The sequence below is a fragment of the Hyaena hyaena genome, unplaced genomic scaffold (assembly GCF_003009895.1).
Source record: "Hyaena hyaena isolate Hyena2069 unplaced genomic scaffold, ASM300989v1 scaffold_391, whole genome shotgun sequence".
In the NCBI taxonomy this organism is placed as follows: Eukaryota; Metazoa; Chordata; class Mammalia; order Carnivora; family Hyaenidae; genus Hyaena; species Hyaena hyaena.
In genome coordinates, this window is record NW_024081024.1 from 655,138 (window position 1) to 681,114 (window position 25,977).

The 25,977-nt window shown below is 40.0% G+C and overlaps 1 protein-coding gene across 1 annotated transcript in view; it reads right to left on the minus strand.

Moving 5' to 3' along the window:
* Positions 1 to 25,977, minus strand: part of PALLD (palladin, cytoskeletal associated protein) — a 383,592-nt gene that overhangs the window by 233,176 nt on the left and 124,439 nt on the right. Inside the window, exon 2 of the mRNA XM_039251508.1 lies at positions 505 to 683. Within this exon, the coding sequence (XP_039107439.1) occupies positions 505 to 683 (179 nt within the window). The remainder of the gene's footprint in view (positions 1 to 504; positions 684 to 25,977) is intronic.

Sequence of the window (25,977 nt, forward strand, 5' to 3'; positions counted from 1 at the left end):
TGCAACACTGACCCTTGAAGTTTTTTTACTGCATGATTCCAAGTTCACAATACATTTACCTGAAATAACAGAATTTCATAAAAGACGAAAAATTCTAGAATAAAAATGAGAACATTTAAACGTGTTCAATCATTTAGTCTTCCCATGAATGAGTTCCCAAGTCATTTACAGTTTATCTGGTCGATAGTAGACATAGTATTTCAATGTTCCCATTCTCTATTCACTAGAGAAACCAAAAATAAGTTAGATACTTCACATTTTAAATAAATTCACGTTACTGTAGCTGAAATGTTTTCAATTAAGAGGAACAAATATTGACATTAGACATAGCTGATGTATGCCCAAGTGTCAGAATGGTTCGATTCATTATACAATTTTCAAGAGACACGAGGTTTGAATCACAACGCCATTATGCCGTCTGCACTGGGAAAGCTTGTGCACAGGGAAGCTTTATTGAAGCTATCACACCGCAGCTACCCCTTTAAATCATGCAACTCTCCTTACCTTCGATGAACACCTCTGCAGATGTGGTGTCTGAGCCGCTGGGGTTTGTAGCCAGACAGGTATAGCGACCTGTGTCGTCCTCAAAGGCCTCTGCTATGATCAGGGTGTGGAGGTCCTCACCCTCACTGCGGATCTGAATGTCGGGAGTGTTATGTAGCTCCTTCCCCTCACAGAACCATCTGCAGGCCAAATGGAGGCCAAAGGACAGGAGAGAAAGAAAGGAAATGGTGATGTTTAAAATAATAAAGCAGAAGTGAAAGGCTGTAATAAGATGCTTGTTTGATTAAAAAAAAAAAAGTCTATGTTGATGTTACTGAGGGAAATCTTACATTTGAGACTGTGAAATTAATGACGAGACAATTCCCATAGGTTTTCTTTGTAAAGCATCTTACATTTTATCAACCTCGAAGTAAGGGATATCGTGAAACTTGGAAAGACCATTTCAGGTACAAAATAAAAGGAACGGAAATTCAAAGTGTCTCAAAACGTTTTATCGTAGATGCCTCTTACAACTTTATTATTCTTACCTAAAGAAAAATATGAAATCTAAACATGCTCAAAACATCTAGTGTATCAGGGGAAACTTATCGTGTTAAAAAAATCAGAGGCAGCACTATTTTTGTTGACCCCACGACTTCTGATCAGCTGAGCAAGAGCAGATTTAATGGCTTCCACATTTCTGGTATTTACAAACCTTTCTAACAGACTGCCTGGCCTCCGAGAGGTACAGAAATGTAGGATGTGCTGTTAATTCATTCTTGCTGGTCAGCACTTTTCCTTTCCCAAACAACCAGGACCTGGGTGTAAGAGGCTGCCAGCTGCCAGACTGTTTTAGCACACGCTCTCTGTTTCACACTTGCCTTATTCCCCCAGCACCTCATACTCTCAACAGGATTTTCACAAAAAAAAAAAAAAAAAAACATGAGGCTGCCCTAAAACCTCCCCTAAATGTGATTTATTTTTAAAGAAATATGTAGGAATGTACCACTTACAACCAAAAGCATTGGAATTCTCTGGAATAGTATTGTCCATTTACCTCTTAATCAGCACTTAGATTTCTTCAGAGTCTCATTCTATGAAATTGTTTGGACTTTGCATTCTTTCATAAAAATATGGCATCAGAGACTAACTTTTCTGCATTTAGATAGCATAATATAGATACTTATATTTAATCAAAATAAAACCAGTTAGCTAATATTACTCAGGGGATCAACTTTAGGAACTTAAAAATTAAATATGGGTTACTCATAAAAGAACAGATAAGACTTGGTAATTAAAAGACATTTACCACCACTACCCAGCCTCTGCATCCTCTACAACAAAACACATGTATTACTTCAGAGACCACTGAGAAGGGCAGGATTTCTTGATTCAAGGGCGTTTTCTACTTTCCTGTGTCTTCATATAGTCCTAGAGAACATTCCAGCGTAGAGCCATCTTCTAGTTCCTTCTATTCTGTTCTCTTCCTATAATCATAGACTAGATCTTCACCCATGAGAACTGACTGTGGATTAATTGACTTCCCCATCTGCAGTAAACTATAGATTTTTTCTCTGTTCTGTATCAGATTAAAGCTCTTCCCTACATACATCAGTCTTTCAACTTCAGATCTGTCATTGAAGCCATTCATCTACCTGGCCCTGATTTTATTTTTTTATCATTTTCCTATACTAACCCTCTGCTTCTATTAAATATATGCATGAATTTATTATTTACTACCTAGTCCTCATGTATCACTTGCCGACTTTCCTTTGCCTATCCTTTCCCTTCCTTGAAATTCTCTCCCCTCCTCTTCATTAAAGCCACCTAGGAACCACTCTTCCCGACATTCAAGCTAAAGGCTGCTTCAACAGATTAAATTCAACCAAACACATGCTTGTTGGCCATCTTCCATGTGGAAGGCAGTGCATTACATACTACGTAATGCCTGGTAACCTCTGCAACTAGTCGAGGTGTTTATACTGCCAATGATGGTGTCTTTATCGTCTGTGGAAAAGAGACAAACTAACATTTGGAGGGGAAGTTAAGCATGAATAATACAATCGAGGTATAAGAGAAGGAAAGAGTAACTGCTTTGGTTAGACATGCTTCATAGGGAAACCTCTGCCGACTACTCGAGGGAGTATGGTATCTGGTCCTTTAACTCCTGGGTCAGCAAACCTACAGCTGCAGCTCCCATACCCCGTTTTTGTTTGGCCCATGAGCTGAGAATGGTTTTTAGAAGAAGCTTAAATTTAAATTTTTGAAGAAAGTCAAAAGAGGAAGAATTTGTGATATATGCAAATTACAGAATGTTCAAATGTCAGAGTCTATCAAGTTTTGGGGGGAACACTGCCATGCTCATTCACTGACATATGGTCTCTGGCTGCTTTTGCATTACAGTGACAGAGTTGAGCAGTTGCATCAGGGTATATGGCCCACAAATCCTAAAATATTTACTCTCTGGACTTTATAGAAAACGTTTGGCAACTCCTGCTCTAACTTCTTGCTCCTCTAAGTGTGATCCTTGGATCAGCAGCATCAGCATCATTTTGCAGTTTGTGAGAAATTTAGAATCTTGATCCTCATCCCAAATCTACTCCATCAGTTCAGATCTTCCAGGAAAGTCATGTGCACATAAGCAGTTCTTGTCTTAGGTTTTGACCACATTAACCTGCATCATTAAGTCCTGGCTCTCCCTCTAGGTTACTCATTTCTTTAATAAAGCAGTGGTATTTGATGGGTCTCGTACCTCCGGTCCCTTGTGCATATGTGCATGTAGAATTATATTGTTTCTCCTATCTCTGTACTAAACACATTTTAACATCTTTCCTTTGACAGTTGATCTAGCACTTTCTGATAGCTTCTGTATTATTTCCTCATACTATTATTTGAGGCCTACTGTATTTGTGCTTTATTTTCCCACCTAGGAAATAAGCTTTCTCACTGCAGAAAAAAAAAATTTGTATTGATCTATTGTGTACTGTACACTTGATGTTTTAAAAATATCATCTGCCACTTGTTACTCGAATATGCTTTCCATGAAAAGCCAAATAGTGAAGGATCTATGGACTAATAGATTTGGAAGATGTTTTATATGGTGTCTCACTTCCTGATGTTTGCAATCCACATTTTCCTATTAAAGGCCCTGAAAGACTTGCAGAAAAGAAATTTAATGCTGTCTAATCTAGTACTTACTCAACTTATTTGACCATGAGATTCTTTCCAAATTTACCGTCTACTTTCCATATATATGTTGTAGAATGCTTTTTCTAGCTTACTTATCCCATACAACCTGTAGTCCTCTAAAAATGAATGGAGACCAATTATAACCTGACCAATGATGCTATGTATAAGGCTGAAGACACTAATCTGTAAGCACAATAAAATACTTGAAATATGCTTTTAAAATAGCAGAAAGATTAAGGCAACAAATGCCTTTCTGCGACAGTCTATTTTGTTTTCTGAGATGGTTCACCCTTGTCTTCAACAATTGCATATGGTGACACAGTTGGTGCTTACAAACCATTAGACTGATCTGCTTCTTGCTTTCTAAACATCCATGCTATTTCTTATCCAACTCCATCAATAAAATTTAAAAAGCATCTCAGATTGTAAAATACAGAGGACACAGTGCAGACAAAAGATGAAATCTGTCCCATTTCAGCATGAAGTACAATAATGAATGGGAGTCATTTATACTGCTTTGACACTCTCAGGGAAAGTCAGATTGTTACAGATATTTACTACCTATCAAGTGACCAGTTCTATGTTGTTAAAATGTGGTAAGATAGGGTGTGACTCGGGGGGGGGGGGGGAACTGCAAATATTTAGATGGCAGACTCCCTGTAGCAACAAAAAGGGCAGCATGGTTCCTGGCCAATATTTAGATACATGTGTTTAATTTATGATTGGAACCATTTGCACACTGGAGCCAGCAATGGCCTAGCAGAGGCTCAACTGGGACTTGAGGCAAGTCATAGCCTTCCTGCTTCAGGTCTCTCATATACATGAGGACAGGAGACTTTATAGATGTAAAGTTTCACAATTCTAGGGTTCCTGGTGAAATGGAAGGGTTTTATATTTAGGACTGCATGCCAAGTCTTTCCGGAGGTGATATAGAAATTTCTCTGATGAGAAGTCATTAATGGCTTTGCTTCTATGAAATATACTAAATATAAAAGCACTTCTAAGATGACAGAAGGACACGCTGGGTCCTTAAATGTGTCAAGGGACTTAGCCCCTTGTCTTGATCACTATTGCGGTACCTGACTTCCAAAATTCTATTGAAACCTGTTCATATGCCTCACTATCCTACTAGAATATAACTTTTCCCAGGGCAGAGGCCCGGCCTTTTTAACTCATTTGCTAAGTTAATTAAGTGTGCTGTGTGCTCCAGCACAATGTTTTGTATATGGAATGTATTAATTATACCTTTTTATTTTCTGTAATTGAGGCTTTGACATCTGGGCCTTGCTGTATCCCAGAAAGACCGCACCTCCCAGGGCTAGCCCATTCGTCAAGACAGTAAATGGCTCCTCTGGGTGCACTTTCCATTTGACAGCTAATCCTTCTAGAACCACATCCCCACGGCCCTTTCTATTGGGCTCTCACACTCAGGGCCACTCTGGCCCTGCTCTATTCACCCCAAAGCCAAATTGCAAAACACTACTGGTGGCCCCTACGTCTAGGATTTCACTGCGATTATTCAAACTAGCCAACCTTAAATCTGCTTACCCTGCTTCACCTGTTCCTACCTGCAGAAAATACATAAAAGCTCTTGCCATGCTTTCCTCTCCTGGTGTATGGGGTTCCTGGGAATTCCTCTGTGTTCCCCCATGGGGTAGCCGGCTCCTTAACTCCAAGTTCCTTGGGAACTATGAGTAACAAACTATCTTTCAATGGCAGTCCTGTCCTAGTCTGTTGCCCTCACCAGACTGATTAATAATAAAGCCTGCATTTTGTTTCTTTTAAATGTTTGTTTGGGGGAAAGGGGCACAGAGAGAGGGAGACACAGAATCTAAAACAGGCTCAAGGCTCTGAGCTGTCAGCACAGAGCCCAATGTGGGACTCAAACTCGGGAATGGGGAGACCTTGGCAGAAGTTGGATGCTTAACCACCTGAGCCACCCAGACACGCTATAAAACCTATATTTTAAAGCACTGAACTGATCAAAGAATTAGTTTACAAATGAAGAAAGGATTGAACCAATAGTTGAAATAACACCTATTATAGTTTTTGTCTTAAGGCATATACAGAGAGAAGTCTATCTATCCTCACTCTCTCATATCAAAGTACATTTTAAAAATATAAAATTAAACTCAAAATCATCTATTTCAAAAGAGGAAATTGGTGTTGTCCAGCCTTTATGTAACAGATAAAATACAAATCACTTTCTTAACCTAACCTAAGAGAATCCTGGAGATTTAAACTTTTGGTGCAACGAAGTAGATGGATGAGATGTATACATGGCCTGTTTGTTTTGCTAAGTTTCTTGAAGGTCATACTTCAATCAGCTTCCTGGAAAGGATTCAAGACCTTCAGTATTCTTTAAAGAACCAGCAAAAGTCAGATCTGTTGGTTCAATTTTGACCTGAAATTTTTCCTATATTACATTCTGGTTGCCAGTACAGTTTAGGAAAGGCAATAGTGGTGTGGCAAGCTACAAAATAGGACAAAACACAGGTCTGGTAAATATGTGGGAATAGCTTATGACACTGTCTTCTTTGTATACCCTGTGGCAGATGTCACTAATTGGTCTGAATATTCTTTGCTAGTGAAACTGCAAGTCTCAGAATTCTCAGCAAGGCTGTTTGGGCAGGCAAGGTACAAAGCAACTGAATTTGAAGTCTTCTGAAATGGAACACATTTGCCTTGCTCAATGTGGTGCCCTCTTGGAAGATACATTTTCCCTTTCCTCCAGATCCTGGAAGCGGTTTCTATTATAAGAGCGGGGAGAGGGTTTACCAGAGAGAGAACATGTATGGAAGTGTGTAATACAGCTGACAGAGTCTACTTAGATAAAGTTTCTCTGGAAGACACCCCTGGATTTTTTTTTTCATTCTATTCATTATACCTGCAGCCATTTAACTAGTGGGTAAAACACTGGTTAGTATACTGGAAAATCAAAATGCTAATTATCTACATTCCCATTCGCTACTTCTAATAAATTTCAATTTGAATGAGACCTCGACCATACTTCATTTTAACTATTAAATGGTTAAAATATATAAGTACAATCTTATAGTTAGGATGAGGATACAATATTTGGGAGTAGTGATAGTCATAAGGACTTATATAAGTTCAAATCAAGAAAGTAAATACACATATTTATTTAATGCCTGTTTTATGCCATGCACTTTGCACATATGGCCTTATTTCCCCCAAAACCCTGTGAAGTAGTTTTCATTTTATCTTTAGGTAAAGATAAAGGCTATTCTTATTTATGTATAGAAATTAAAAAAAGAATGTGGACAATTAAATCCAGATAATCATCACAATTTCATTTTCTTCAATACAGTTTCATCTTTCATCAAACTTTTTATTATAGCTAAAAACAAATTTTAACAAGGTTTACAGATTCTTCCCCTCTAATCTGGCAGAGCTAAGCAACCATGTGATTGCCATGTGATGGGGAGCTGAGGCGCAAACAGTGAAAATTAGTGAGTAAATCTCCATTCAAAAGAATTACGAGTTGCTCGTATAGGAGTAAGCCAGTTGAGACTAACTGTTAGATTCCAAGGTCGTAAACAGGGCATGAAAAGAATATTGCATTTATGGGAATAAAATGTAAAAAGGATTAGGAGATACAGTCATATTTATTCATCAATCATTTATTCATTCATCACGGGGCTTATTGCACCTTGACTCCAATCCGGGAACTGCTCAGGGGTACCGATGTCAGCTAAACTGGGTTTCTTATTTCATGAGGCCAGTGCTAGGCAGACAAGAAAACCCAACTACAGATCTAGGAAATACTGAATACACTTCATCTAATGAACAGAGGCTCTTCTATCACATGGAAGCATGTATGGCTTTCAAAAATTTTTAAAAACTGGCTATACCTTCATACATAAAGATTAGAGGTTTGCTTTGGATAGAATATTTAGGTTAAGCTTAGTTTATTCCAGAGGGGATAATGTTGATGAACTTTCCAAGCCTTGAATTTTTCTTGTCTGTTCATAAAAGAGGACAGAGAAAAAAAGGATTGTGGTATTTAAAGCTCTGTAAGATGGCACATTTCTTTATATGACTATGCTGGGATTTTGTTTTTTGAAATCTACATGGTTTTAATAGCTATATTTCTTCTTGTTGCATAATGTCTTTTTTCCAGAATTTTTCAGACATTCCAGCCTAAAAATGAGATGGTGCCAAAAATTCAAGGATCATATTATAGCACCAGCAGGATATGGAAGGATTGAAATTCAAGAAGGTGTTTTACATAGAAAAGTTCAATATTTAATTGTTCACTTTCTACATTTCAAGGTGAGGTTAAATGTAACCTCTGATTTGGTTAGAGTTCGACTGCTCGAAGACAGCAGCCATATCTGACTGCAGGCACAGGAACTGCTTGGTTAGGGATCAAAAGGGTCCCAAGGGCAACTAAAATCGGGGGAAGCACAGCTGCTTTGGAACACATGGCTGCCTTTGAAAACCAACAATCCTTTCCATTCTTGGGCAGTGTAAGAAAAGTATAAAATTGGCCTCCCTGATGTGGCCCTCCTTTTTTTCTTTCTCTTAGGATCCTGGCGACTGGCAGTGGGGCTCAGCCCTATATTTTGGAGTGGGATACACATCTGGGAGGGCCCAGGACACTCTGGTTCTCCAAGACAGGGCAATACGGTTTGATTTTTATGACAATAAATTCAACCGTTAAATGAAAGGAACTACCAAATCCACCAGCAAAGTGGAATATGTAATACCCAGCATGAGATATTAATACTTTATGTTTAAAAAAAATCACATATGGCATCACTTGGTTTCAATACTGACTGGTAGTATCTATTCTAATACCATCACATGAAGAGAAATACAGATTTTATGACTGACAGTTTCAGTATCTTTCTCATTTTGAACCACAACTATGTATCATGGAAATCTCTGTGCCCTATATTTTATACATGATGATTTTAAATTTTAAGATGGAAAAAACTGGATTTATGAAATTTACAAAGCTTCATCAATGAATCTTAGCTAATACTTTCCAACTCTAAGGAAAATGGTAAATCTTGGAAGCCAGTTAATAGAACATTGAGTGATTAAATAAAAACCTTTAAGAATAGTTGAGATTTTATTTTCTCCTCTAAGTCACTTTTCCTTGTGGTCACGGAGAAACAAAGTTATGTTGAAAAATGGATCTCTATTTTTACTTCCCAACTCCACCGATTTGTGCTTCCTACAAAAATTGATCTTCAAAGGGACAGCAAGGATTATAGGAAGGCAAATTTAGCCTGCAGCTGCCCCTTTCTCCCTAAGTGCAAGCAGCCACATGACTTCAGAGAAGCACATGGTCAAAGAAAACTAAAAAAACTAGTTTTTAAGATGCTATTATAATGGAAATCAAGGGTAGGAGAGGGAAAAAAAAAAAAAAAGAACAAAACCCAGAAACATCAGTGGTTCGTCAAGGGTTCTATTTTCCAGGTGTTCCTTTCTCCCAAAGGAATGATAGTGTTCTCCCATGAAATGGACAATCACCAAAATTGGGAACTTATGCCCAAGATGAATTCTATTTATGCCTGAGCTCAAAGTCAGGCCATCTGTAAATAGTGCAGTTCATACATCCTCAATTAAACACCAATTAATTTTTATGGAGTACATTTTGTCTTGTCACTAAATATTTAATTTTTTACACATGTTCACATTAACCACAAGACATACCATGTTTATTCTGTCATGTGAATTTGCAGGCAGACCAATGTGAAATTAGACCTTGTCTAAATTTACTATGGCTATAATTTCATGACTTCTTAGCTCAAAGGCCAATAGCTAAATTTGTGTGGACAACAGATCTACTTAAACCTTCTGGTCAAAAAAAGACCAATAAACAGATTGACTTTTTGAAATTCAAAGCCTAGGAAACCAAAACCGGACTCCTGTCTACCAATTTTTTCCTCTCATAATCACTTTATCTCCTAAAAAAGATAAACTAGAGAGGGGAGTAAATGCAACCCAAATAAACCAAACTTGTAAAATGATTTTACCTTGTTTTGACCATGAGAGGGAGCTTCATATCTGGACTCAAGGAGCATGTAGGTGTTAATCAGTATACATAAAAGTGGGCTAATAGAATCTACACTATGTATTTGTCCTGCTGAAGCTCTTAAAATCTTAGATTGCTACCAGTATTTTCCATACTGGTGATGTAGTAGAAAGGCCCTAGGGGCTGGGAATCAACAGTCCAGGATTCTGGTTTTACCTGGTCAACAGACTAGCTAAGCTGAATGAAATCTCTTTTGGGGCTTGAGTTTATTTGACAAATGTGAGGAATGAACTAGACCACTGTGTCCTCAAATGTGTCCCCCAAAACTAGTTCTGCAGCAAGTTAACAGATACCATTGAAAAAGGGTTGTGTGGCATAGTAGGTTTGTGGAGCAATGAGTTAAAGTTAAACATCTGTCTTTTCTATAGAACTTCCTAGAACTTTGACCATGCCAATATACACTAAATTTCCAAAAGAAAAACTGCAGGCATCATTCTCCATCTTATTTGACCATGGAACACATTTTGAGAATCATGTTGAAAGATTAATGTTACATGGAACACATTTTGGAAAACATGGGGTAGAATTATCACTAAGAGCCCCTCTAACTCTACAATATTAACATTTAATACCTGCCCTATACTTGACAACTACCTCTTCCAGTGCTCATGGCAGACATCAGTAATGAGGCACAACTTCTTTCCCACTTGCCCCAGACTTAGTTTTGGAGTCCTCAATGGTGCTCTGGGCAACCACTACCAACCATTTAGACAGAGCTGGCACTTGAGTTACAACATATTTGCCATACCTGATTTCACAGTCTATGTTTACATATTATTTTCTTAGATAGGAGTCAATGTGAAATGCTGATTTCTAACCTCCCATCTAGCTTTGACTGTTAACTCTAAGAATTTTCTTCTTTTTTGGACAAGCAGCCATCTTACCATAGCACACAGAATTACTGGGTACCTTCCCCAGTAGGAAAATGCTCAGGGTCAATGTACAATATGACATCCAAATCAGGTCATTTCTAAGAATGAAACAGGCTACCATTACAATTACAGGAATCAATGGGGATGTGGCTACTTCACTTCACGGCAAGAGCAACTTGAAAATGTGACTTTGGCTTTGGTGGATATATTGACTCTGCAAATGTGATTCATTCCCATGAGCAGACAAAAGTAAAAGTCTATGGGGGGGTGGGGGGTGGGGGCGGGAAGCTCCCAACCTTCCTGTCACTCATTCACAAGTTCTTGTTACACCTGTTAAAAAAACAGATTCATCCTTATCAATCCTCTATGCAGGCACACAAATAAGTGAGCATGACCTGACAAGTCACACTTCAAAGTCACCTATACCATGAAAATTTGTACTGAATGTACAATGCTCCAAGCCTTCAAAGCGTTGAGGGAAAGAATGGATTATAGAAAGAGCCTGAGAATAAGAGATTGCATACATAAAACAGCTAGAGGTGCACATTCAGCTATTTTGTTGTTACAGTTGTGGCAGGTAATTACTAGCTATTGTTGTAACTTGGATTGCATTCCAAAGGAAATAAAATGGGAGATGTTTTATTAGACAATGCTGTCAGTCTTCTATGCTTTTGGAACTCATCCATGGAGATACGATTACCTCAGACTTACGAAACCCAAAAGGACTAAAACTAAAGTAAGGATAGGGAAATAAGACTTCCTTGGTATCTTCAACTCCACATAAATATAGAAACCCACATAAAACAGTTCACATATAGACTGTTAGCAAGCCCAGTAGTTCTTTGGATTTGACAAGCAATCACTTTTAATACAACTTTCTCCTCAACAGTGGAACATTCTTCTCTCAAATCAAAGTACAGGAAGATCATCTATAATTTTTCCTAGTTTATCAGTACCTTCATTTCTTGCCTTAATCTTGCTGCCGGCTAACCATGACTGGGGGTAAGGGAGGAGAAAACAGGTGTAAGTGGGGACAGAATATGAGGGGGAAATATCTGCCTTTCTGAAAAAGCTAAAACTTCAGAATTCCAAAGGCTTTGCTTCTCGATCTCTCAACCCCTCTCCAAAGGACCCTTTGGCTAACACTGGGCTGGTTGATAAGGCGCCATCAGCTGAACCAGGCAAGGTGGCCGCTTCAGCCTCTCAGATTTAGTGGACAATCTGACTAAAGCGGAGGGGAGACTTGGTGATTTCCTCACACAATGTTCTGACCCAAGTCTAATAAGGTTCAAGCCTGGCCAGCTAGCGTGGTCCCGTACAAACCACACACACACACACCACCACCACCACAAACAGAGTGTGCGTGCGAGCAAAGCTCAAACATACACTGGTCCCGTCCAGTCTGTAACTATTTACAGAAATTGGTTTTCTTTTCCCAAGATTTCCTCAGCTAACTCACATCAAAGCCACAACCCCGCCTTTTCTAAGTGCTTTTCCCTTGTTCTTATTTTGTGTTCCTTCTAGAAGTCCACACTTGAAGGTCAGCTTTCCAAGAAGAACTGTACTAAATGAAGCACCCACCAAGGAAGGAACTGAATTAGACAGTGAGAGAGTAGGTACAGAGGGAATTCCAGGGCTGGCACAAAGCACTCACCTGCCTGCACCAACTCTCCTATCAACATGTTTTCATCAAAGTGTTGAGCCACATTTCATGCACACATGTGCACACCATCACACCACGCACCTGCACACACATAAACCTGAATTAAACTGACATGCTCCCTGAATCAAGTTCCTGAAAGAGTTGCAAACATCCAGCAAATGCTGCCATGCAACTACCTTTCTGATTCTGATTCACACAGGTAATTCTCTAAATAGCATCTGTCCTACCCCTAGCAATTTGGATCAGATACATACTTGTGAATCTGTAGAACGGTGTGCCATTTCCCAAGAAAGCTGTCTCCACTGCTTCCCTTTAGATCCTGGGTGTGTGGAGCTGTGGCTGGAGCAGGGAGGGGCCTCAGGTGTGTGAGTAAGAGCAGGAAGTCGGGACTAATTATGCTTTGTTTTACTTGGCTATTTGAATAACAAATAAACTGGCAGGTTTCATTTCAGTTGGTTTTTCAGAGCAAATGACCTCAGGCTGGCATTTCATTCTAACAGACTCAATGTTAAAATTAATGTTATGATTGGATACAGACTTTAATCTTTTTCTTTGAAAAATATGGATTTTCATGATGGAAAAAAGCTCTCTGTTCTGATTAGAAGCTGAGCACCCACCATCTGGCTCTACTCCATCACTCGGTGCTCACATCCTGCATGCCCAAAGCTACCTTGATGGCACAACACACAACTTTTAAAAATTGGCTTCAGAAGGACTTAAAGACTTGGCAAAAGACAAAACCAAACAAACCTCTAGAACTATTATGTGGTACAGGGTAGGGGGTGAGGGAGGCTTTAGCATATATTTGCTAGTTAGAGAAAGTTATAATAGTTCCTTTGCTTGCATAACAAAAATACATGGTTTTGTAATTTCAAAATGCCCCTGATAATAATGGCTACATGTGTTTGCTGTGGCTGAAAAGAACAGTAAATTCAAAATTTGTCTCGGGGTACTGGGTGGCTCAGTGAAATGTCGAACTCTTGATCTCGGCTCAGGTCATGATCTCACAGTTCTTGAGTTTGAGTCCTGCATTGGACGATTGTGTGCTTATGGCATGGAGCCTGCTTGGGATTCTGTCTCTCCTTCTCTCTGCCCCTCTTCCTCTTGGGCTCTCTCTCAAAACAAATAAACTTTAAAAAATTTTTAAAAAGATGTTGTCTTGTGGAACAGAATTTTAATTCTCAGAGCTCACTATGTGCCTAGCCAAACATCTAGAAAATACCATCCCCAACTCAGCCACTCCTTTCTTTGGGGGCTCCTCAAGAATTGCTCAGACCAAGGAAAAGTTGCAGCCAACAGTCCACTCCTTCCAAGCTGTGCACATTAAGAGAAAGCCTTCTGATACTACCTTATCATCTTGGCAATTTATGGATGTTGAGAAAATAAACAATTACACTGTGCTAGAAAAAGACAGAAGGAGTTCATGCTGTATGTCAATTCTGTTCACATTCAGATCTTTTCTCAAATCTCTAGGGCAAGAAAATCCTAGTGTCCCTCCAGATTTTAATATTCCGCTGGTTTATAGCTTCTCCAGGTTATTTGAAGGTAGGCTTAAAAATACATGTTGTGGGGTGCCTGGGTGGCTCAGTCGGTTAAGCATCTGACTTTGGCTCAGGTCATGATCTCATGGTTCGTGGGTTTGAGCCCCACATCAGGTTCTGTGCTAACAGGTAGCTCAGAGCCTGGAGTCTGCTTCGGATTCTGCGGCTTCCCCTCTCTGACCCTTCCCTGCTCATGCTGTCTCTCTCTCTCAGAAAAAAATAAAACGTTAAAAAAATTTTTTTTAAATATGTGTCAAGGTACTGTGTGAAGTTCATTTTGAAGGATCTAAAGAAATTCCCTGAGGTTTCTTATGACTAAGATTATTCCATATGCCCAAAGATGGAATGGATTGGAATGAGTGAGTTCACGGTCACTAGATATACTGAAGATGGAGGAAAATAGGCAGGAATCTTGTAGAGAGAATTCAAGAATGGCCAATTGACTGAAAATCTACCATAATGACTGGTGCCATTATCTTTCTTTTAGCAAGTGACTGACAGCTGACTCATGAAAGTGGGACAAAACATCTAAGGTCTGATGTGCTGAATACTAAAGACTGGCATAATCCTCTTAATTATGATGCACTTATTAGATTAGCATAATTTAATCAAGATAACTTAAGGTTTCCAGAGGCTTTTTAATTAGAATGGTTTATTGGCAATATATTAGCTGTTAAATGGAGCTTATGTTTGGCATACAAAATGCTACATTTCCATGTTTGCAAATAGCCTGTCAAAAAATATATTTTAAAGAACGACTGGGGCACCTGGATGGCTCAGTTGGTTAAGCCTCTGACTTTGGCTCAGGTCATGATCCCGGAGTTCTGAGTTCGAGCTCTGTGCTGGGCTCTGTGCTGAACTCTGTGCTGACAGTTCAGAGCCTGGAACCTGCTTCAAATTCTGTGTCTCCCTCTCTCTATGTCCCTCTCCCATTCGTGCTGTCTCTCTCTCTCTCTCAAAAATAGACATTAAAAAAATTAAACAATTTCACACTTCGTACTAAAACGTGGGTCAATACATGACATTGGACCATTTCCTCTAAAAGACAGACGTTCTAAATGTAATCACCTTTATCACTACCTTGCTTTGTATTAAACTTTCTTTTTCTTTGCTTAAGTTCACATTTTAGCCTTATTTCATTAATGTAGAACCTCTAACTTTAAAAATGTCTGTTAGATAATCACATACTAAAAATTCAAATCCAATGAAGTAGAATTTTATTTTTCAAAAGCACATTTGAGAGCCTTAAAGGGAGTTTTAAAATTTTGTCATTTAACTAAAGACTAAATTTTATGAAGATTTGCAAATATATTTTGACAGTTTTCTGAAAATCCTCCCATTTCACCCAGCCTTTTGATATCCTTTCTTATTTTTCAACATTCTTCTTGGAGAAGAATCACATACCACCCAAAGAGTGAAGACAAATCGTGATTTCTGCTTGGTAATGGCACTCACATAAAAATATCTCTCGGGAGAGGAAAGCATGAGTCTCTACAGAAAGTACGCCCTGCCACGGTCACGCTGTGTAGGAGTCTTCACAGCCTCCGTCTGCTTCCTCAACGTTTGCACCCTCAGACCCAAGCCTCTGGAGGGTGTGCCTGCCTTCCAGCTTCTGTGCCAGTGTTTCATCGGTCTCTGCCCCATCAGGTATGGTCTGTTCTCAGTGTTGAGAAATCAACACAAAACCAAAACACTAAAAAGAAAACTACCCCTTTAACTGGTTGTACAGAATCGCCATTTTTAGCTATTCACTTTTGTTCAAAAGCAGCTCTCCTGAATAAGATGTAAAATGTGTATTTTTGCTCAATATACATAATATGCAGATATTCAGTCCTGACCTCCCACTTTTCTAATTTGTCCTTCCGTCACTGAAGTGGACTTGAATTTCCTCTTTCCCCACCTCTTCTTCCTGCAAAGAAAGCATCATTATGATTTCTAAGTGACTAAGAACTGAAATACTAAATAACTGTAAGATTCTGGTAGGATTAGAGATTCCCTGGCCAGTAATTCAAGAGTTAATTTTGGACATTATGAAGAAAATGTTAAATCTGTTGCCAGGTCATTTAACTGCAATGTTAAAAGCTAACAAGAGTGAGTTCGCCCAGCACCCCTGGAGTCTAATAATGTGATTGTAACTAGTGCACAGAGGAGATGGAATAGTCTAACACTGCTTTAGAAGTGATTTATTGATCCCTACACAATAATTCTTCAGCAATTCATAAAACTTGAATTTATAGATTTAGTCCTAACTTCAGGAAAAATTGACTTCACTCTTGAACCCTTTGCTTTCTTCCATCGATCTCTGAATTGCAATTAGCTAAGTTAAACTGAGATCCTGGACAGTCATTCCCTCACCACCCACCCCCAACAAAATGTATATACCTTACATAAAGAAGAGGGTGGCTCAGTCAGTTAAGCATCCAACTTCGGCTCAGGTTCGTGGGTTCGAGCCGTGCATCAGGCTCTGTGCTGACAGCTAGCTCAGATCCTGGAGGCTGTTTCAGATTCTGTGTCTCCCTCTCTCTCTCTCTGACCCTTCCCAGCTCACGCCATGTCTCTGTCTCTCTGTCTCTCTCTCAGAAATAAAAAACATTAAAAAATTTTTTTAAAAAAAAGAAAAGGATAGTCCGACTGCATTACTATACATGTACGACTATGCAGAGTATGCACGCTTAGTGGAGGTGAGTGCAGGGGGCTTCCAAGTGGGAGCTACATGAACATCTAACAGGAAAATGTATCATTTGAAACATGAGCTAAGATTCCTATATACTGAAAGTTGTTGAAACTAATGGGGGAATATGAACTGGTATGACCTTTTAAGAACGGAATCTGGCAACACTAACATTTACAGTACACATACATTTGACCCAGCAGTTTCATTTCTAGGAAGTTCTGCTCTACCCTGCCCATATAAGGGCACAGAGACCCACGCACACATTTGTACAAGAATGCTCATTTCTCCACTTTTCAAGTAACGGAGAACACTCCTCTTGCCCTAAATGTCCCTCAATGAGGAGAAAAGGAGCAAATCAGTTATGGTTTTCAACACAGGGAAATACTATGCAGCCTTTAAAGACATTAGGTGAAGCTGCTGAAAAACATATTGTGTCTAGTAATACCACAACAGTGCTTACTGAAAGAGTAGACTTCTGGAGAGTCATGGAAGGAACTTAAAACTCTGAAGTTATGGGGGGGTGGTGAGGGGAGAATGAAGCTGAGGGAAGATATAAAAGTTTCACTTTTGGGGCACCTGGGTGGTTCAGTTGGTTAAGCATCTGACTTTGGCTCAAGTCATGATCTCATGGTTCATGGGTTCGAGCCCTGTGTCGGGCTCTGTGCTGATGGCTAGCTCAGAGCCTGGAGCCTGTTTCAGATTCTGTGTCTCCCTCTCTCTCTGATCCTCCCCCTGCTTGCACTGTCTCTGACTCTCAAAAATAAATAAAAACCATTTAAAAAAATTTTTTAAAGTTTCACTTCTCATCTCAGAGCTTCCTGCAGGATTTTTTTTCCACCATAAGAAAATATTACTTTATGTATGTTAAACTTACTAAAATTACCAAATAGAAACCTACAGGAAGGCATGAATTTGAATACCCAATCTATGAAGCATTTTATTTAAGTTTATTTTTGAGAGAGAGAGAGAGAGAAAGCGAGAGAGCACTTGCGCACATGTGGGGGAGGGGCAGAGAGAGAGAGAGAAAAGGAGATAGAGAATCTGAAGGAGGCTTCAGGATCTAAGCTGTCAGCACAGAGCCCGACATGGGGCTCAAACCCACAAACTGTGAGATTATGACCTAAGCTGAGGTCAGACGCCCAACAGACTGAGCCACCCAGGTGCCCTTATGCAACATTTAAAAGCTGAAAAAAAAGATATGCTTTTTAGAGCAATTATGCTCTATTAAAACATACTTGCCTTATCACCTTATGTTTCATTAATTACTAGGCTCTTTTAACTCCTTCTTGATTTACACCACCTCATAAGGTTGTTAGGAAGATTAAACACAGTGATATAGGTCTAACCTTCGGTTCAGGGCTGGATTCATTTTACTCTAAAAAGTTAGCCAGTTATTTACAAAAGCTTATAAAAGCTAAGGTAAGGGTACACTGTGGGGGCACAGAAAGCAAATTAAGTCTCTGGATGTATGCAATTGCTTACTAGTCTTTCATTAGTGTTCCTTTTGTTCCTATTTGAGAGCCCCTCCACTTGATCTGGGTTATAAATATGTTTGTAATATGTGCCCTTATTCCTTTGTCTGTCTAGGAAACATCCTCCTGCTATGAGAGTCACTGTGCACCTTCTAAAATCAGAGTCACACTGAGAATTAATGGATCTGATTAAACAAATGTTGACATATTGTCCTATATGCACTTAAGTATTTAATCCTAGAACTCGATCTATTAATGCAAAAAGATGCTTAAAAAACAAATTCACCCCAGCCAGGGATTAGCTCATCTTCCTTCAGACAGTGGGTGAAAAATATCACAGTGTATCACAAATTAGGATCTGCAGAATGTGACATGTTAGGGTTGCATTCTGTTGTTTCCTTAACGACCAAGCAATAGCTTATAGGGAAGTTCTTGGCCCTGCTGACTCAGTGTCCCAATAACAAAATGCCTTTTAACCATGAAGTGGTTCTTGCAGAGGTCAAATGAATCAAAGTTCCATCCCCCAAGCATCCTCTGGGTTGGAGCCTGAAAACAGTGTTGGAAGACGAGAGAAGCGAATTATGAAGCAAAACGAAGACCTGGAGATGGAGAAGACCAAATGTGCCTACACACATGTAGCTTCCACTCCAGTTGGGGAGAGACCCAATAATCACTTAAATTATCAGATAAATAAAATAATTTCAGACAGGGCAACGCCATGAAGAAAATAAAAAACACAGTGAAAATTATCCGAGCTACGTTTGGTAGGGTAGTTGTGGAAGAGAGTGAGGTCATTTCATACTACCATGCTACAGTATTTTTCACCAAGATTGTGTAAGGAAAAAAAGATACCAGCACATAAAAGTAACATTCATGAAGAGACCTTGAAATCAGATACCTGATGCAAAAGTATTCGTGCCACGACATTCTCTAATAATGAGCATCACGTCACCTATCTCCAAAGGGACTCCTTTCCCTCATTGGATTTATTAGAACTGGCAAATCTCTCACCTTCTGGGCAAACAGAATTTACACTTTCCTGAAAGCATTCTCTCATATTAATTTATACCCATAAGGACCAAAAAATTTTCAGTTCGATGACTTAATATAGAATTCCAGTCCCTCTCTACAATGAAATGGTCCATTTTCTCCCACCCTTATGCCACAGAGTTCTAATTTTTCTCTCTCAGGCTATAAAACAGCTGTTTCTAATGCATCTGGACAGATTTCAAGTTTAAGCTGCTATTACATTGCGAGCATTTCTCTAGTAGTTTTTACAAACTGTTGAGCATTCTTCTCTGTCTGAAATGTTGGGGGCAGGGGCTCCAGTGCATTGGAAAAGCAGAAGAGAAGTAGCTTATCGGATTGTTGGTTAAGAACTGCCTCTGGTACTCTCTGGAGCATATTAGCTGTTTATAAGAAGCAAACAAACCATAAAAGCAGGAGAGAATTCATGTCAATTCATCTTCAAAAGTTGTCAACCCCAGAGAATGACCTTTATGACCCAAAAGGGAGAAAAGCAATGGGGGTAATGTGCCTTGTTCTGAGTGTACAAGTTGAGTAAATACGAAAAATATGTAATTTTTAAAAATAAGTGCTAAATGGTTAGAAGTTCCTTAATCTGAGGGGTACACTGGAATACAGGGAGGGGGCTCAGAAAACCTGCTGGTGGCTTTTTCCCCAACTGCTCCTGAGGGTATGTGCCACTGTCTCATGTTCAAGAGGTCAGTCACACACAGCATATTATTATTGAGGTCGACTGCTATGATGTGCCTCTACAGCAGCCTTAGAAAACATCTTTCTCTTTCAATATTTAGTAATTAATTCTGATCTCTGAATAATATATATATATATTCCATTGTGATAACAGAGCCAGAATATCTCTACATATTTTGCATTGTAGTCAATGCAGTCCGCCAAAGCTTTCTGAAGAACTTAACCAAGCTAACCAGTTCCTTTTCAAATTTTAGATGTCAGAAAAGAATCCTGATCTTTACTTTTCATGACTTCTAGGTTTAAGAGGCTACTGAAATGTTCAGGCCTTTTCATATTTGATGATTACTGTGGCAGGTGTGAAGCTGGCTGAAGAAAGGAACACAAGACAGAATCCTATTTTTTCAAGTGGTGGAACTTGCACAGTTTTGTTGTTTCCTAAACCATTCTTGCTATACAAATTGAGGGCAGGCTATGTTTTCATAATATTTTATGCATAAGTATTGTCTGACGTGTTATTCACAAAAGTACCTTAACTGTTTTAGTAGTTTAAAGGACTGAGATTCTATGGTATTTATACCATTGTGTAGAAAAGTTATCTGTATTTTTAAACTGTATCATTACCAAAAAAGTATAAATAAAGAATTGCTGAATTTTTGAATGATGAGACTTACATAGGTATCCTGATCTTCTGAGACTTCATAATGAAAGACATCATGGCTGAGATACTATTTATTTTGTGGCAAAGGGAGATAGGCTGTTTCTATAATCACTGCTTGGAGCCATGGAAATTAATCTTATGCCACTTCCATCAAGGGGAAACCAGAGGCTTTAAGCTATGCGGTGGCGGTGGGCCAGATCTTGATTCATTCTTGGAAGCCTCATAGACACCATTTCACAAGTGATACCTGGAGACCACTTTAAGTACATTTCATTTTGGTGTTCACATTGGTTCTGCAGAGAATAACATTTCAGGGGTGGGTGGTAAAGTTGTAAATAGGGACTGATGGGCTGCTATCTCCAAAATTAAAGAGCTGTGTGCTCTCCACACACTTGTCAAAACTTGGCAACAGAGCCCTGGGCTTGGCCCAGTCAGAGACTGGAGTCCTGCTGTGGAAGCAGATTGCTGGTGGCCCCGGAGTCATCTGCACTGGTACCAAAGGGAATTCAGCATCAGCATTCTCCTCCATGGATCCTAACTTAGAATACCACCTTCCAGCTCAAAGCAGCCTCTCCTCAAAGAAGCCCCTTGGTGGTGGTACATAGGAAGTCGGGTGGGGGCAGGGGGTGCAGCCATAACATGTGACCTAGGACCCTTCTCCTTCTTCCCAAGTCTGTATGGGAAGGGGGATATGCCTGCAGGCAGGGAGAGGCTGTGAATGACCTAGGACCTGCTGAGGTGAAGCCACATGCCTCTGTCCCTTGAACAGCAGCCAGGAGACCACTTTGTCACCTAGTGATGAAGTTGGCTTCCTGCCCCAGTTTCTTCTTAGAATAGCAAATAATATACAAGCCTCAGCATCCCTGTGAGGTCGTCTCCTAGTTTTTAATAATTCCTTGTATTTATTTAGTGCCTTTTCCTCTCCCAAGAGCTAACTGTAAGAGTTTTCCATATGTTACTTCAATAATCCTCATTACAGCCCCGTGCCTGAGCTGGTTAGAAAATGGTGCTAATGGGGCCAAGGTCAGCACACAGCTTCTCACGAGCCCCCTGTGAGCAGCCCCATTTGCACTGAGAAAATGTTTCACGGCCTCACCCTGCACAGCTAACAATAGCCAATTATTTTAGAAAGCTTACAAGGGGCCACAAAGACAACAGGTAATAATAATGACATTTAATGAGTGCTCACTCTGTGCCAGTTATGTTCTAAGTGCTTGTTATATATTAACTAATTAATTCAGCTCTCCCCAAAACTCCTGGAGCAAAGCACCCATTGTTAGACCCATTTTAAGGAAGAGGAAACGGAGGCCTAGGGAAGTTAAGTAACTTGCCCACGGTCACACAGGAAATGGCAGAACATGGATGTCAACTTCATTAGCCTGTTTAAAGGGATCATAGCCTCAACCACTACTCAATACTGCCTCCATAGAAGCAACATTGTGGATGGCACAACTCAGAACACAAATTCCTTATTAGATCAGTATATTAAACACAACTCAGTAATACAGAGTACAAGGTGAGGCATAGAGGAAAGGGACACAGCTAACATTTAAAGGTCAGTACTCATAACATACCTCTGGTGCCGTGCTATGCACATCACAGGTACAGTTTCATTTTAATCTTTACAGTAACACTTAGAGACAGGTACTATCTCCATCTTACAGTTCAGGATATGGAGGGTCAGAGAGACTAATCTGAATACTGGTATTTAGTTGGAAGAGCCAGAATTAGAAAAAAAAAAATAGGTCTGCTTCTAATACATATGATATTTGCACAGAACTTCAGGTGACACTCTCAATTTACTTAAAGGAAATAACAGTGTGTGAATAAGAAACAGAGTTCTAGAGCTGAAGAGAGCTACTATGAGTGATGGTACCAGGATTAGAACCTTACTTCTGGGCTTCTATTGCTGGGTCCTCTTTCCTGCAACTATCAACAGCCTATTTCTTTTAGCCCTACTCATATGCCATAACCAAATAGAAATGTCAACCCCTATGGTCACAGAGGCATTTTTGTTTATTGGGGGGTATTCAATGACATAGCCTATCTAAACCCTTGGGATAAAGCTCAACAAGTGTTTAAAAGATCTCAACATCCAGGGGCGCCTGGGTGGCTTAGTCGGTTAAACGTCCGACTTTTGCTTAGGTCATGATCTCGCGGTTCGTGGGTTCGAGCCCCGCGTCGGGCTCTGTGCTGACTGCCAGCTCAGAGCCTGTAGCCTGTTTCAGTCTGTGACTCCCTCTCTTTCTGACCCTCCCCTGCTCACGCTGTCTCTCTCTCTCTCTCTCCTAGAAATAAATAAAACATTAAAGAAAAAAAAATTAAAAAAAAAAAAAAAAAAGATCTCAACATCCAAAGAGCTCCTGTCTATCATTTGAAACAAATGGGAGTAACTACTTAACTATTTCCCTCTGTGGAAGTACCAAATGGTTTTTTAAGTTTTATTTGTTTTGAGAGAGAATGTGAGAGTAAGCAAACAAGGGAGGGGTAAAGAGAGAGGGAGAATCCTAAGCAGACTTTGCACTGCCAGCACAAAGCCCCATGAGGGGCCCGAACCCACAAACTTCAAGATCATGACCTGAGCCAAAATCAGATGCTTAACCAGTGAACTACCCAGGCACCCCACCAAATGGTTTTGAAGGAAGAATGGCCTGCAGATAACATGGGCTCTGACATCAGTCACACCTAGGTGAAAATCATGCCTCTGTCATTTCCTACTTGAATTTGGGTGAGCTACCTAGCCTCTCTGAAATGGTTTCCTCATCTGGAAAATGGAGACAATAATGGTACCTATGACATGGAATTACTAGATTAAAGAAGAAACTAAATGAAAAGACGCTCCCAATCAGACCTTAGTAAAGGCGAACTCTTATTATTAAAGTGAAGACCTTCATGAGAAACTACGATATAAAACTCAGCTTTCATCTCCCAATTTTTGCAAGATCACCTGCGATCTGGAAATGGGAGCTCACTTGTGTTGTTACTCTGCTGCTTCAGACACTTGTAACCAAGGCTTCTTTCCTAAAAGTGTTCAATAGTGGAGGGAAATTTTGTTTTTTCAGTCAAGTTGCACAGTACATTGGCAGGGCATGTTGGGGCCCTGATTAACAGCTCAGATAGTCATATTGTAGTAATAACCAGCACATGTGTATTGGAAATTGCCCATGGTATATTGTGCAGTCACGATAAGACAAACAGCAAGATCTTAAGCAGGGCTATCCTGGCTAGCGCACTGTGGTAATGGTTAATGCTACAAATGCCAGTTTCTGGATTACAAGTTCCTTGTAGCTTATCCAAAGAAAGAAAACCCCCAAATTGTTTCCTGTGTATTATCCTCGAGTCAGACAATGCAATCTGGATATGAATTCCACCCGAAAGTAATACTTCCAATGTGGTTAGCAAACCAGACTGCTTTTCCTTTATAGTTTAACTTGACCTAATTAAGGATGGGGGTAGAATTTTGCCACCATGTGTGGAGATCCTTTAAAAAGTCATTTAGCATTAGCCTTATTCCCTAATTTGCCAAGTTATAACAAAAGGTAATGGGATAGCTCAGCAAAACTTCAGCTTTCATGTATGGACAATAATTCTAAGGCTCTATGCCTGAGCTCCAAAAAGGCTTCAAGCATCCCTTTCCCTCCAGCACCAAATATTTTGCTATAATCTCAAAGAGCTTTCACATCTGCTAAAGATAAGGCAAGGTATACATCTGACAATCACTCAGGAGGTTTATGTTCAGAAATTTCTCTTCAGGGTGTCACAAGATAGCAGAGACCAAGATGAAAAAAGAACACACATTTCTTCACACTGTGTCATGTGCTGTCCAAGTAGGTTATTCTTTCCTGCCCTCACTATCACAATCTGGATACATTCTTAAAAAATTTTTTAATGTTTTATTTATTTTGAGAGAGAGAGAGAGAGAGAGACAGACAGACAGACAGACAAAGTGAGCAGGGAAGGGTCAGAGAGAGAGGGAGACACAGAATCTGCAACAGGCTCCAGGCTCTGAGCTGTCAGCACAGAGCAGGATGCAGGGCCCGAACCCACGAACCATGAGATCATGACCCAAGTCGGACCCTTAACCAACTGAGCCACCCAGGCACCCCTGGATACATTTCTTAAGAAGTATGGGGACAGTCAAGCCTACAGTGTAGAAGAAGCCTGCTCTTGAAAAGGAGAATACAGAAGAGGCAGTGAGTGGAACATCCACCAAGAGCCGGAGTCTAGTTGGGTTCCACAGAAATCTTCAAACACTGTAAGTCTGCTTTGAGCCCAGTAACATTTTTCTTCAGGATTGGATTTTCTCCTCAATAAAACATGCGCTCAAGAATCTAGCCAGGGGAGACGCCTGGGTGGCTCAGTCAGTTCAGCGTCTGACTTTGGCTCAGGTCATGATCTTGCGGTTGGTGGGGTTCGAGCCCCGTGTCAGGGTCTGTGCTGACACTTAGAGCCTCCTGGAGCCTGCTTCTGATTCTGTGTGTGTGTCTCTCTGTCCCTCCCCTGCTCATGCTCAGTCTCTTCTGTCTCTCAAAAATAAAATAAAACGTAAAAAAAAAAAAAAAAAAAAAAAAAAAAAGAATCTAGCCAGGGATCTCTCATAGATTTGGTGAGCCTGAAAGACTCAAATAACTTGTACACAGTAGACTGGTATTGATAATTCAATGAGCACATAATCCCAAGACTGGGAAATGGCACCATGTGTAACCATCCTGGATGTGGTAATAAGTGAAAGGTAGTAAGACACAACTCATGAAAAGGAGTCAGCCCAGTGAGTGCGATGTTGGGGACGTTCAGTCAGTGTTGGTTGCACCACCCATTTCCTAACCTACTGGAGTACCTGGGTTTTTAAGTAAAAAAGAATTGTGAGATTTATTGGGTGGTAGGAATGCAGTAACTACGATGTGTCTCTTTGAGGACAATGGCTGTGAATCTTTCCCCTAGAAAAGTTTGTGAGTGATGCCCAGGTAGGGTACAGGTGAGTAGAAGGTTCCGGAGATAAAGGCCTCCTGGAGAGTTACCAGATTCCCTCTTAAGATTTAGGGTTCAGGTCACACCCAGAAAGACCTCAGGGAGATAGGTTTTCTGATCTGAAGCCATAGAGAATGACAAAATCAGGGTCCAGAGATTACCGAGAGCTGAGTGGGGAGTCAAGACAGATTACTTGGAAGAGGGGAAGTAAACAGGTTGGCACAATGAAGGGGTCAAAGGCAGGGCCGAGTAAGAGCTAGGTAGCGGGTTCTGAGAGCCACAGCCATGGGTCCAGGGTAACCAAGGTGCCTTCCTGAGCAACTCTGATTAGGAGGGGTCTGTGGCTGGTTTTTAGGACCAGCTTTGTCATACAACAAAGGCAGATCTGATGCATTTAAAGATTCTGTTCTAGAAAGTGTAGTTTAAGAGAGGCTTTATTCAACTATAATCTCCTGACATATGCCTTCAGAGCCCCCTGAAGTGCCGCTTAAAACGTAGATTCCAAGACTCCACTCAGCCTTTAGCAATAGGACTTGGAATGAGGGCCCCAGAATCTGCATTTCTGTAAGCATTTCTCTACCCTATCCACTCACAGGATTTTTAAGAATTCGAAGGTTTTAAAAACACTAAAATACGGTAAAGTGTAAGGGTTGTTTTTTTTTTTTTAACTT